Source organism: Rhincodon typus, chromosome 7 (genome assembly GCF_021869965.1).
Source record: "Rhincodon typus isolate 14 chromosome 7, sRhiTyp1.1, whole genome shotgun sequence".
In the NCBI taxonomy this organism is placed as follows: domain Eukaryota; kingdom Metazoa; phylum Chordata; class Chondrichthyes; order Orectolobiformes; family Rhincodontidae; genus Rhincodon; species Rhincodon typus.
Genome location: NC_063338.1, coordinates 58160635 through 58173306, shown reverse-complemented (window position 1 = coordinate 58173306; position 12672 = coordinate 58160635). Strand labels below are relative to the sequence as shown.

Sequence of the window (12672 nt, the reverse complement as noted above, 5' to 3'; positions counted from 1 at the left end):
GGTTGTCTTAATCCGGTTCTCTAACTGTGGTGCTGGGTCTATCACCATCTTTTGGTAGTAGTGCATTAGCTTTCTCGATGAATTGGGCCCTATTAAAGATTACTGTAATGCGTCCTTTGTCCGCTGGTAAGATTACGATGTTTCAGTCTTTCTTGAGTGTTTTCAAGGCTTTTTTCTCCTCTGTGTGGAATGTGTTCCACTCACCTTTTCTGTTCAGTGTTGGGACTGTTGTCTGTCTGATGGTCTGTTGTACTTCTTCTGTGAGTCTGTTACTCTTTAATGTTGACTTCAGTGCAGCTAGGAAGTCAGTTTTTTTTTTGGCATCTCTGTAGTTATAATTCAGTCCACATAATAGGATGGTCTTTTTAGTGTCTGTGAGTGGTTGGTCTGAGATGTTCTTGATCCATATTTCTGTGTTGTCTGTGTCATTGTTGTGGGTGAGTTTGGATAGTTATTCTTGTAAGGCTATTCTTTTCTTTGTTCTGCTGTTTTGTTGTTGTAGGCTGATGGCTTGTTCCAGTGTGGTTGTCCATTCTTGGTCAGTTGCATTGGAGTATAAAGTTTTTTTTTGGCTCACAATTTCCCACTCGTATTAGTGGAGGCGATTGTGGGCATCATTGACAACGCATCCACAATAGCACAAGTCAAACAGAGACATGCCAGGGAATTCCTGGAGGCCTGGCATTCCAACCGGAACTCCATCAACAAACATATTGAACTGGACCCGATATACAAATCGCTGAAGAACAGAACCAGAAGTGATACTAACCACCCCAGCAAACCGAGGTATGTAAATAATAAGTGGGACAGACACCGACGCTTCACCGGAGACGCACTGACGATGTTACCTAGCAGGGTGACGAAACGTCTGCGATCAAACACACCGGCTCAGCGAGCGAGTCTACAATCTGTGCTCCAGTGCTGACAGGAGTGAATGCTAAGCTGGTGGATGGAGTTACAATCAAATAGACTGCTTAGTTCAGGATGGTGTTGAGATTCTTGAGTGTTATTGGAGCTGTAGCCATCTAGGCAAGTGCAGAATATTCCATAAATGTAATTTTAGGGAAGGAAGCCCCTCCATTGGAGTCAGGAAGGTGACCGGGAGGTTTGGGGACATAAGACAATGCACTAACTCAGTCCTGCCACCAGGGAAGTGCATCTCCTACACTGTCTTCATGGAGGCACGCAGCCATTTATGACAGTTTAGGCCTGAACTAGACACAGTTTCTATAGTGTTGATGGCATTTGCTGCTGAGGCAGTGATTTTCCATCACATGCATGGCCATCATCTCCTTGGAGGCTTCCTCCTTTTATTAGACTGGAAGCCATCAGAATCACGAAGAAAGGGTTTTGTTTGTGAAAGGCAGAAATTGCTGAGGTCAATCATCCACGGGTTTCCTCTCTCCTCCTCCTCGATGTACTGCTCCAATCCTAGTTAATTTGTGACTTATTTATGGACTAATGAAGGACCTTCATGTTGAGGGGACCTTGAGTTACCAACTTGGCTCAGCAGCAGCCATCTCTCCCTGTGGGTTTACCATGTCTCTTGACCTGCTGACCCCTTGATTGGATTCCCACCATTAAGAGCCTGCCTACAAGCCTGTATTTATTGGTGAACGCAGAGACGGCCAAATAAAAGGCTGCTTCCCAGAAGATTGATTCACTGCAAATATAGCATGTTCCAAGTGTTATAACAACATTATGTGAATGGGAGTTGAATAGATGTAGATACGGCCAATGGAGTTGGGGGCTTAGGGCTGGTTGATTTGCAATTGGAGAAGGAGGAACATTGCAATGTCTCATTACAAAAAATTATGTTCTATTTTTTAAAGGATCTTGTAAGTTTAGAGAAGACATAATGGAAAAATTTTTAAACTGTATTTTGAGATCAGTGGCGGAACTTTCATCAGCATTCCTCTTGGAATGATATGGGGGACCTTCTGGCTGACTGACCCTTAGCCTGCCCATTTCCTGGGTCATGGCAGCTGTAATTTTCAGGTCAGATTCCCATCACTGTGTACACCTTCTGTTGGGAGTCTGCCACTGTGTGGGAGTGTGATCTTGTGCAGCTGCAGCCATTGTACTTTCAACAGTTGCTAGAGTAGTGAAGCCAACAACTGCACATGCACAAAATTGAGAGGTCTTCAACGTCAAAAACCCTGCTGCAAAACAAAAGAGGAGAGTAGAATACAAAAGAATTAGCTGATTTAACAACCCTACGATTTGCTTCCTGCCATAAAGCAGCTCTGAATGCCACTTTGGGACAGATACTTTTCCTGGAATACAGATCAAGAAAACAGGAATTTGGACCAAACCCACCCTCCCCGCTGTCACCTGCATGCAACAGGGACAAGCAGGAAGCACCTAAGATGAGGATTTGAGGAATACATAGAAATACTCATTTTCAATGAAAGACCTTTACTCCCAGTATTCTTTCATAAACCACTTGAACATTTAAGGTAGACAAAATAAATAAAAGTTTCTCCTCTCTCTCATTTTAAGCTTCAGTGGAAATTTCAGAATTGTTATATAAATAGAGTATTTGGCCATTCTATGTTGAAGTATTTTTAAATTTCATTACATTAAATTAAATTGAGGGAAAGCTTTTTTTATGCAATATGTGAGTACAATCTGTGATGTACTGCCTGAGAGCATGGTAGTTGGAGGTTGAATCATGGCTTTAAAATGGGATTTTGATAAGCATCTGAAGGGAAATTATTTGCAGAGCTGCAGGGAAAGGACAGCGAGTGGTGTAAGGGACTCTAACTCTATGACTCTAAATTGCTCTTGCAGGGAGCCAACATTGACACCGTGGGCTGAATGGAAGCCTTCTGTGCCATACCTATTCTAAACAGAATCACACAGCACAAAAACAGACCCTTTGGTCCCATTTGTCCGAACCAACCAGGTATCCCAAATCTGACCTAGTCCCATTTCCCAGCATTTAGCTCGTATCTCTCTAAACCCTTCCTATTCATCTACCCATCCAGATGCCTTTTAAATATTGTAAATTTTACCCACTTCCACCACTTCCTTTGGCAGTTATTTCAATATATGCCTCACTCTCTGCATGAAAACATTACCCCTCAGGTCTTTTAAAAACTTACCCCTCTCACCTTAAACCTATGCACTCTAGATTGGACTCCCACACCCTAGGAAAAAGACCTTGGCTATTCACCCCGTCCATGTCCCTCACGATCTTATAAACCTCTATAAGATCACGTCAAGATCTGACAATCCAGGGGAAAAAAAATACCTAGCCTCTTCAGCCTCGGCCTATAACTCAAACTCTCCAGTTGGCAACATCATTGTAAATTTCTGCACCCCCTCAAGTTTAACAGATCCTTCCTACAGAAAGGTGACCAGAATTGTATGCCATGTTCTAAAAGTACCCTCAGCAATATCATATACAAACAAAAAAAAATGCCTCAACTACTATACTCAATGTTCTGACCAATGAAGGCAAGCATACCAAACACTGCCTTCACTACCGTATCTGCCTGTGACTCCAATTTCAAAGAACTATGCACCTGCACCCCTCGGCCTCTGTTTGAAAACATTCACCAGGGCCCTACCATTAACTGTATAAGTTCTGCCCTGGTTTGCCTTATCAAAATGCAACACCTCACATTTATCTAAAGGAAACTCCATCTGTCAATCCCCAGCTCATTTGGCCCATCATATCAAGGTCCCATTGTACTCTGAGATAATCTTCTTCACTGTCCATTACACCACTTATTTTAGTGTCATCTGCAAACTTACTAACAATGCCTCCTGGATTCAGATTAAAATGATTTATATAAATTACGAAAAGCAATAGACCTAGCACTGATCATTGTGGCGTACTGCTGGTCACAGGCCTCCATTTTGAAAAGCAACCCTCTTGCCACCACCCTCTGTCTCCTATCTTTGAGCTTATCTTGTATCCAGTTGTTTAGCTCCCACTGGATCTGATGTGATCTAAACTTACTAATCAATCTACAAAGCTGAACCTCGTTGAGCGCTTTGCTGAAGTCCATGTTAACAATGTCTACCTCAATGTTCAATTACTAATGCCATAAGATAGTTAACAACAACTTGAGGGCATACAAAGATATACATTAGATAATAAAATGTAAGAAATAGTTTCTTTTCTAACATAGGATGTATTGTGTGATGTTATGAATCACTACTGTCTGGGTCATGCTTGGTCTACTGTTTATCACTTTTGATTGTTCAGATGTAATTAAATCTTTTCTTTTTAAAACCCATTAGCTTTTGTGCCTACAATTTGTTGAAATTCACAACTGAAATGTAGCATTTTTAATATCAGAGTTATTTGAGGAATCTTTTGAAAGATTTCGACTTAAAAGATGTTTTGCATACCCGCACAAGGGGCTGGCGTTTTCCAATATCCTTTATACTTATTTCTAACCTCTGCCCTTTCTATTATTATTGAAGAATCTGTTCCATTCAAGCTGCACAACAGCTGGCTTGCATTCACTTTGATGTCTTTGATCCTTTTAAGTGACCCAGGTACAAGTCCTCCAGGTACAACTTTGTTTCTGTGTTATTGAAACAGACCTAATGTGCACTTGCGCAGGTTCCTCACTCTCACAAACTTGGAAATACTGGAATGAACCAAAAAAGAACAGATTTGATTTTGCTGGCTTTAAAGTGGAAACGTCACCTGATAATGCACTCCCAACAGAGCAACAGCAATGCAGAGTCAGTTAAAATCAGGTGACATGTGAAAGCAGATCCTGTTTCATGTAAACATGGGCCTTTGGGAGTAAGAGAAAAGGAGGGAATGACAGTTGATGCAGCCAACTAGATGGTCTCTTTTCAGAGATCAAGAGGTGCAACCAAATTAACTTATTGCAGCTCTTGAAATCTGAAATAAAAACTCTGTGTTCAGCAGTTCAAACAGTATATATGAAGAGAGAAACAGTTGATAGGCTGAATTTTATAAAATATCATCTGTGTCAGTTTTATTGAGTTTTGTGCAGGATTTCTCTCCATTACCTTCAAGTTAGTGCACATAATTCTCTGCTGATCATCTCATGCCTGTGGTGTCACACTCACATTGTCTTGTGCTCGCAGTGATGCGAGTACTTGCTGCTGCCTGGACCGAGGACCCAACTGAGGTCTGTTCCCGTTTACAGAGCTTCAGACACCATGTTGAGGTTGTACAAGACATTTGTGAAGCCTTTTCTGGAGTACTGTGTGCAGTTCTGATTTGCCCTGTTATAGGAAGGATATTATTAAACTGGAGAGGGTGCAGAAAAGGTTGTGGGGAATGGAAGGTTTGAGTTATTAAAAATAGGCTGGACTTTCTTTCACTGGAATGTAGGAGGTCGAGGGGTGACCTTATTGAGATTTATACAATCATGAGGGGCATAGATAAGTTGAATGACAAGGGTCTTTTCCCTAAGGTAGGGGGAGTTTAATACTAGGGGACATATTTTTAAGATGAGAGGAGGAAGTTTTTAAAAAAGGAAATGAGGGGCAGCTTTTTTACACAGTATGGTTTATTTGTGGATTGAACTGTCAGAGGTGCTGGTGGATGCAGTTACAGTTAAAACATTTAAAAGACATTTGGATATGTACATGAATAGGAAATAGTTGGAAGGATATGAGCCAAATGTAGGCAGGTGGGACTAATTTAGTTGGGAATATGGTTGACATGGACTGGATAGAACAAAGGGTCTGTTTCCATGCTATACAACACTATGGCTGGAGTTGGTTTGTAGCCCATGTATTATTGTCACTGTGTAAGCAGTTGGGGCGGCATGGTGGCTCAGTGGTTAGCACTGCTGCCCCACAGCCTCAATCGACCCACGTTCGATTCCAGCCTCGGGCGACTGTCTGTGAGGAGTTTGCACATTTTCCCCGTGTCTGCGTGGGTTTCCTCCGGGTGCTCCGGTTTCCTCCCACAGTCCAAAGATGTGTAGGTTAGGTGGATTGGCCATGCTAAATTGCCCATAGTGTTCAGGGAGGTGTAGATTAGGTGGGTTATAGGGGGATGGGTCTGGGTGGAATGCTGTGGGGTTTGGTGTGGACTTGATAGACCAAAGGGCCTGTTTCCCCACTGTAGGGATTCTATGATTATGCAACATTGGCGTAGCTCATACAGCAACATGTCCATCCCTTCACTGATCAGGGCTGACAAACATGACAAGCTGCCTGGTTTTATATCTGTGTTTAAAAGACAACGCAAGACAGAAGTACTGTCGGGACTGAATGAGACATAAAAAGGCAAGACAGGGAGAGATGATGTGACCATCCAAACAGGTGCAAAGTGAGCAAGTGCTAAGCGCAAATGAGGAGCCCTGGGATTCGCTCTGTTGTGGTATGTCGGATATCCTTTTCCTACAAAGTGGCCTGGCAGCAGCATTGCGAGGAAAGGTGTCTGTGTTCTCCAAAGTGCGGTATTGTTGTATTCCAAGTGATTTGGAAATGTGCCATGGTGATGTGAGTGAGGTTGGTGCATGTTGTCTGTGGATGAAGGAGCCAGCCAAGGACTGACATGTTGGGAACTGCTGCCTAAGATGAAGGCTTGCGGGGAGCAAGCATCAAACTGAAGCTTGTGTCTGGAATTTTTGTGTCTGGAATTGTCATCGTCTAGTTTCTCTGCACTGTCTGATAAAATGGCAAACTACATACAAACAAGGCAAGATTAGGTAATCATTAAAGTTAACATGTGCAAATAGGCCTCTCATCACTTTATTCTGAGGTCCTTGTCTTGCCATTAAATCTTGGATGGAAAATATGACCTTTATTCTCAATGTCAAGAATAGAATAGAATATCCTTTATTGTCACATGTACTCGAGTACGGAAGTATAGGGGCATGGTGAAAAGTTTTACAATGTTTCTATCTTAGGTACAAGTATTTAGGTACAAATCTATAGATACAAAAGAGGAATACAAAGAAAAGTAGTTGCATTACTTTACAGTGTTTAAAGAATAAATTAGAAATAAGACATAGTCAAAGATTGATATTACAGTCAGATAAAAAAAATTAAATAAACATTACATTGCAGCAACTCAGCACAGGGGCCTCCACATGTGGCCTGACTGCCTGTGCCAGACCCCAGTCCAACAACTGTCTCTGCTCTGCTCCAGGCCTCCAGTCCACTCCGTACCAGCTCTTGGCTGTTCCAGGACTGCCATCCCCGCGCTGTTGCTGCTCTGGGACTGCTTCCACGTGAATCTCATGATCTTACCAACTAACCTACCATTGCCCACATCATTCAAATGTTAGGAAGATGCCCTAAATCATAGAATCTATACAGATGAGGAAGCAGACCATTCAGCCTATCAAGTCCACATTGACCCTCTGAAGAGCACCATACCCAGAGAACCTCCCCCCTGCCCAACCCCTGTAACCCTGCATTTCCCATGGTTAATCTACCTAGCCTACATATCCCTGGACACTATGGGTAATTTAGCATTGCTAGTCCACCTAACCCGCACGTTTTTGGACTGTTGGAGGAAACCAGAGCACCCAGAGGAAACCCACACAGAGACATGGAAAATATGCACACTCCACACATTCAATCACCTGAGGCTGGAATCGAATCCAGGGTCCTTGGTGCTGTGAGGCAGCAGTGCTAACCACTGAGCCACCATGCCATAGATGGGTTACTTCTCTGCAGTTCTCTCTCCACAGTTGCTATCTGATCTACTGAGGAGTTTCAGCATTTTTGATTTGTATCTGCACAAGTGTTTGCTTTTAGTGTAAGGTATAAAAAGGTTTATTGTTCAGGAAAAAGACCACATGTTGTTTGCTCAACTTTTGAGATACAGATTGTTATATATGGGTCTGTAAGTGTTAGTACTGAGGAATGCTATAAACGCCACACTCTTTGCTAATGACATATAGACATGTGGCAGAACATTGTAGGATTTAAAAGGAGTGCAAACTGACATCTGGTCCTGCTCAAAATCTCTAACAGTATGTCTACTTTATTAATGCATCCTTTAACGAGATGATAACATGTAATAAATTTGACTTTTAACTACAAGGAATTATTCTATTTAGACCAAGAAGTGCTTTTCTCTATCACACTAGACAAAGCAGGCCCTGGTAGGTTCCTGTATTTAAAGAGGATGGTGGCAGCTAAATTGTCATGAGCAGCAGCTCCTACAGCATTGTGAACTGGCTTGACCATGCGTACATTGTGTTCTAATACTCAAATTGTTTATTTTGCTAAGTTTGATGTGAAATTTAAACAAGATTTTATTAACCTAGCAGTGTCTAATCTGTTTGGGAATATATACTCAAATCCATTTTTACTTATAAATTATAAAACCCATTGCATAATAAGTAGCTAATTTCTTCACATGAACTAATCTTGTAAGACCTATATGCTGGAATAATATTGTTGATATTTTTAATGTTTTTATCTTAAATATAATGGAAAATAAAATCAATTTGGATTTTTAAATATCATTCACCATGAGGTTTAGTCTGTTTCTTTTTTTTAAGGTCCGGTCCCATCAACTATTTTACTTATTGCTATAAAATTATCAAGAGTAAGTTGTATTTTGTAGACAGACTTGTTTATCAAATAGCCCACATGTCATAATATGGCTCGCCAAGGGGTCCTATCCACTCAGTGATAGCTTCCAAATGCAGAAAGTACCGGTGGAAGATTCTGCGAATATCTGCTTCTTCAATCGGACACCGCTTGTTTCCTGCCCTCGCTGGTAGGCTCACTCGTAAGCTTATCAGCAGTAAACACAGAAGGGAATTTGCCTCTGTTTGGAAGTACAGTGAGCATGGCAAACATCCCTATCTTCATTCAGCCAGAGGTCTGGACATGGGCTGTTGTAGCAAGTCTGTCAAGAATGAGGGGGGCTGACTGTAAGGAGTAAGGTCTGCTGGACTTGTAAGGAGGGGAGAGGCTATGAGCAGCAAGAGACTTCCCACGTTTTGATGAGGACACATGGTTGTGGACTTGTTCTTTCATTGTATATGATGTGTCTCTGTTTTCTCGTTTCCTTTCAGGAAAGGAATTTGCAGAGAGAGAGTAGCTTGGTGTTTGGAATTTTCTTTTAATTCTCCTCGCCCAAAAGTCGGGGGGTGGTGGGGGAGAGAGTGAAGGAGAGAGAATAAAGATTTGGATTCTTCCTGTTTCACATGCTGGATGTTTCTGCCGAATTATCTAAGTACAGATGTGTAGCCACTTGCCCAGGAGCCACGTTATTACCACACTGACTTTTCCTGAACAGAGACAGCTGGTTATTTTTGGGGAAACAAAAAATCAAAAGTTTGTCACTGGGTAGATCTACCCTGAACACACACCACAAAGCTCAGCAGTCTAGCATCTTCCCTTAAAAATGCAACACCATCTTTTACAGTCTCTTGGTTTCAAGCAGTCCATAGTCCAAAGAATAAAAGTGGTCTTTACATGTGCTGGTACTTTTTATCCCTTAGTTAATTGACAAAACAATTTATTTTTAATTTGACATTTTTGAAAGAAAGTGTGCTGTTCAATATGGTTTCAATAATAGATTTGTTGTTCTCTTTACCAAAGCAAAAGATCCAAGGCAAAAGCCCCAGCGCCACCAATAATCTCCAAGCATGTTGAGAGTTCTTCAATAAATAAGAGCCTAGAGGGTGAAAGTAAAACCATGGAACAGGAAAACAACAATGTGAACACACACTTCAATTTGACTGTGGTTCTGCCAGGAGGAGTGGAGCACTCGACCAGTATAAATGGAAGGTAGGTCTTCATGGACCTTTTTCTCTAATTGACCTAGAATGCATCTTTTTGAAGCATGTTGGTTTGTGTTTCAACTGAAACACTTTATAAAAGTTTGTTTAACATAGTCGTCATGTCACTGTGCCAGATGACCACTGACCATTAAATGCATCATATGAAATAATGTTAATTATGTTAAGTATATAATTGTATATGCAATGTCTTCTAGGGCTGAAGTTTACATTAATTTGAACTAAGTCTGTGTTGTGTCAAGTTATTTGAAGGGATTCTCATCACAAGGCTAATGAGTTCTGTTGCCCTATCTTACTGAATCTGTCTCATTATTACCTACCATGCCCCTGCGGCATCACTCAGTGGTCTTGTGCTGAAAAACTGGCATCCCTTGTGCTCATGCCATCTTTAAAAGACTGTTGTGCACCTGGATGAGCAGTGACATTCCAAATGGGCCCTGCTTGATCAAGGATAGAGTCTGAGTGGCTCGGTGAAGAAGATCGCGCTGCAATTCTCTGACAGGGATCTTCAGGTCCTGGTGGATGGGGCATTTCAGTGAAGAGGCATTTTCTTTCTGGAGGAGCGGCAGGAGAGACCATGCCACCAGATTCTGCTAGCCTGGTCCAAGGTCGCCACACTGGTCAGTGCCATCTACTGGATGCAGAAAGAAGGTCAATGATATTTTTCACTCTGCCAGGGTAAATGCCATACTCTGTTACCTCACACTCACTCCATCTCTGCAACTGAACCTATCTCCCACCTAGGTTTGTGCACTATCAATCTCACTATTGCCTTTAACACCTTCCCTCACCTGCTGCTGCTCTCTCACACAAAACAAACCTCTTAACCCTGCATGCCCCCTGTGCTGCCTTCTCAGTCCTTCGGTACATCTCAACACCTTCCTCCACGTATACTAGCACTAGCAGCCACGTTAGCTACTGTAATCTAACCCATTCCCCCCCTCCTTTTTTCTCAACACAGACAGAGCCGTACAGGTGGAGGAATGTCTGACCACCATTCCCTCACACCCTACAAGAAAAGGATCATGGCCCTTGCAGGAGGAGACTGAGTCTACTTCTGTGGGGATGTGCAGCCTCTAGGCTGAGGACGCCTCTAGGCTGAGGACTGCTTTGCAGCAAGGAAGCTGCTAGTTTTTGTGATTATGCTAATTGGCAGGGCAGGGCAGCACAGGGCAAGGCAGGAATATTAGTCACTAAGAGAGTAAGTGAGCATCCCTGACATGCAGCCTGGACCAGTCTGCGAGCTGGATGTTTGTTCATGTAACAGCCATTGGCCAAGGTTCAAAGGAAACTCTATAAAGAATATCAGAAACAGAACAGGTTCTTAGCAATGTGAGCAGTCAGTGTTCCAACTGTGGCTCATCTCCCCCCACTCCCATCCCCATCCCCACCACAGACACACGCGCGCATACGCACACAGACACACACGCACATACACACGCACAATCCTGACTGATCTCTGTTCAGCTCCCAGACTGATGTGCTGTGAATCCCTGAATCCCTGGATTGCGTGCATTGGCCCTGTAGAACTGATTATGGCCCACACCCCAGACTGTAGTGTTATAGAACCCCTGATCCTGACTGACTGACCATGTCTGAGCTCCTGGACTGAGATTGGCTGCTGCCCTTGACTGACTTAGACTGACTGAAGGAGTTCCCCCTTGGCCTGACCAAGGACTATTCGCATTAGAGATATGGCCATTTGGCTGAAGCACATGCAATGTGTTTGCTATCTAAGCTGTTGGCATATGCTGTAGCTGTGACATTGGTGTAACACAGTGCTGTACAGCTACATGTCCATCCCCTTAACTAATCATTGCTGACAGCTGTGACAAGCTGTCTGGCTTTGTGTCTGCACTAAATAGCAAGGCAACATAGAGATACTGTGTACTTTTAAATTCTGAATGAGACAGCAAAGCAAAATAAAGGCAAAGTGAGAGATGCCGTGAGCCTCCAAGTAGGTGTGAAGCAAGTGAGTGATAAGAAGGCAAGTGAAGATCCCTGAGCTGCAGCCTGCTATGAGCTGGATGCTTGTTCCTGTGGCCTGGTGCTTGTCCGATGCTAACTTCTGTAGATGGCGATAGCTTGGGGTGCAGGCAGTCACTGCCCATGGAGTGTACCCTGAGATGTTGGGACTGCTGGCCAAGATGGAGGCACAGAGGAGCAATCATTGAGCTGGAGCCACCAAGTATCTGCTCTGACTTTCATGTCAGGGATTGTCACTGTCGTCTTCCCAGTGCGTGGGATAACAGGAAATTGCATGTAAAGAAGTCAAGGCTAGATACCAGTGACATGTAAATGCAAAGAGACCACTCGTCACACACAAGGGAGATTCTCCTCTCACCATTCAAGGCATGGTTGGAAAACCAAGCTTCTTTTTCTTGATGTCAAGAATCTAATTCTCCTACACCGCCATATTTTCCCAACAGACTTAACATTCCAAATATCATTTAGGGGCTGGAAAAATTCAGCCCCGTGTTTAGTCGGAGCGAGGAGGACTTTTATTCATATCAGTTCAAATTTAAGAAGAAGAATCTAATTGTTTGATGTCTTCAATCTGTAATCTTTTATGTGCTGATGCTTGAACAGTGCAACACAGAAGACGACCTTTTGCCCCATTCTGCCTGTGCTTACTCTAGAGAAGATATTCAATCCGTCCTCTTCCACAAATAGACTTTTTGTAGATAAATATACACTTCTGCAAAACAAAATGCACTAATTTCATCTCATTTACAGTATTTCGAAGTAGTTATATAAACAAAAGGAAATTGGTTTGAAGAAAGTAGTAAAGAACAAGAGTTGTTTTGTCTGCATTAATTATTAGCCCAGAATTTAGCAGCACAGTGTTGGATAAAGTTAATACACTTAACAATTCATCAATTAGACCTAAAAAAATCCCACATCGTACAATAAGCTCACAATTGCTAATCTTAAAATCTCAGCGCCTCAG

At 42.5% G+C, this 12672-nt stretch overlaps 1 protein-coding gene across 6 annotated transcripts in view; it reads left to right on the top strand.

Annotated features, from left to right (window-relative positions):
- Nucleotides 1-12672, top strand: part of cobll1b (cordon-bleu WH2 repeat protein-like 1b) — a 152047-nt gene that overhangs the window by 100008 nt on the left and 39367 nt on the right. For all 6 annotated transcript variants that reach the window (XM_048598984.1, XM_048598982.1, XM_048598983.1 and 3 more), the window contains one exon: nucleotides 9523-9711. In XM_048598984.1, the coding sequence (XP_048454941.1) occupies nucleotides 9620-9711 (92 nt within the window). In that variant the 5' untranslated portion in view covers nucleotides 9523-9619. The remainder of the gene's footprint in view (nucleotides 1-9522; nucleotides 9712-12672) is intronic.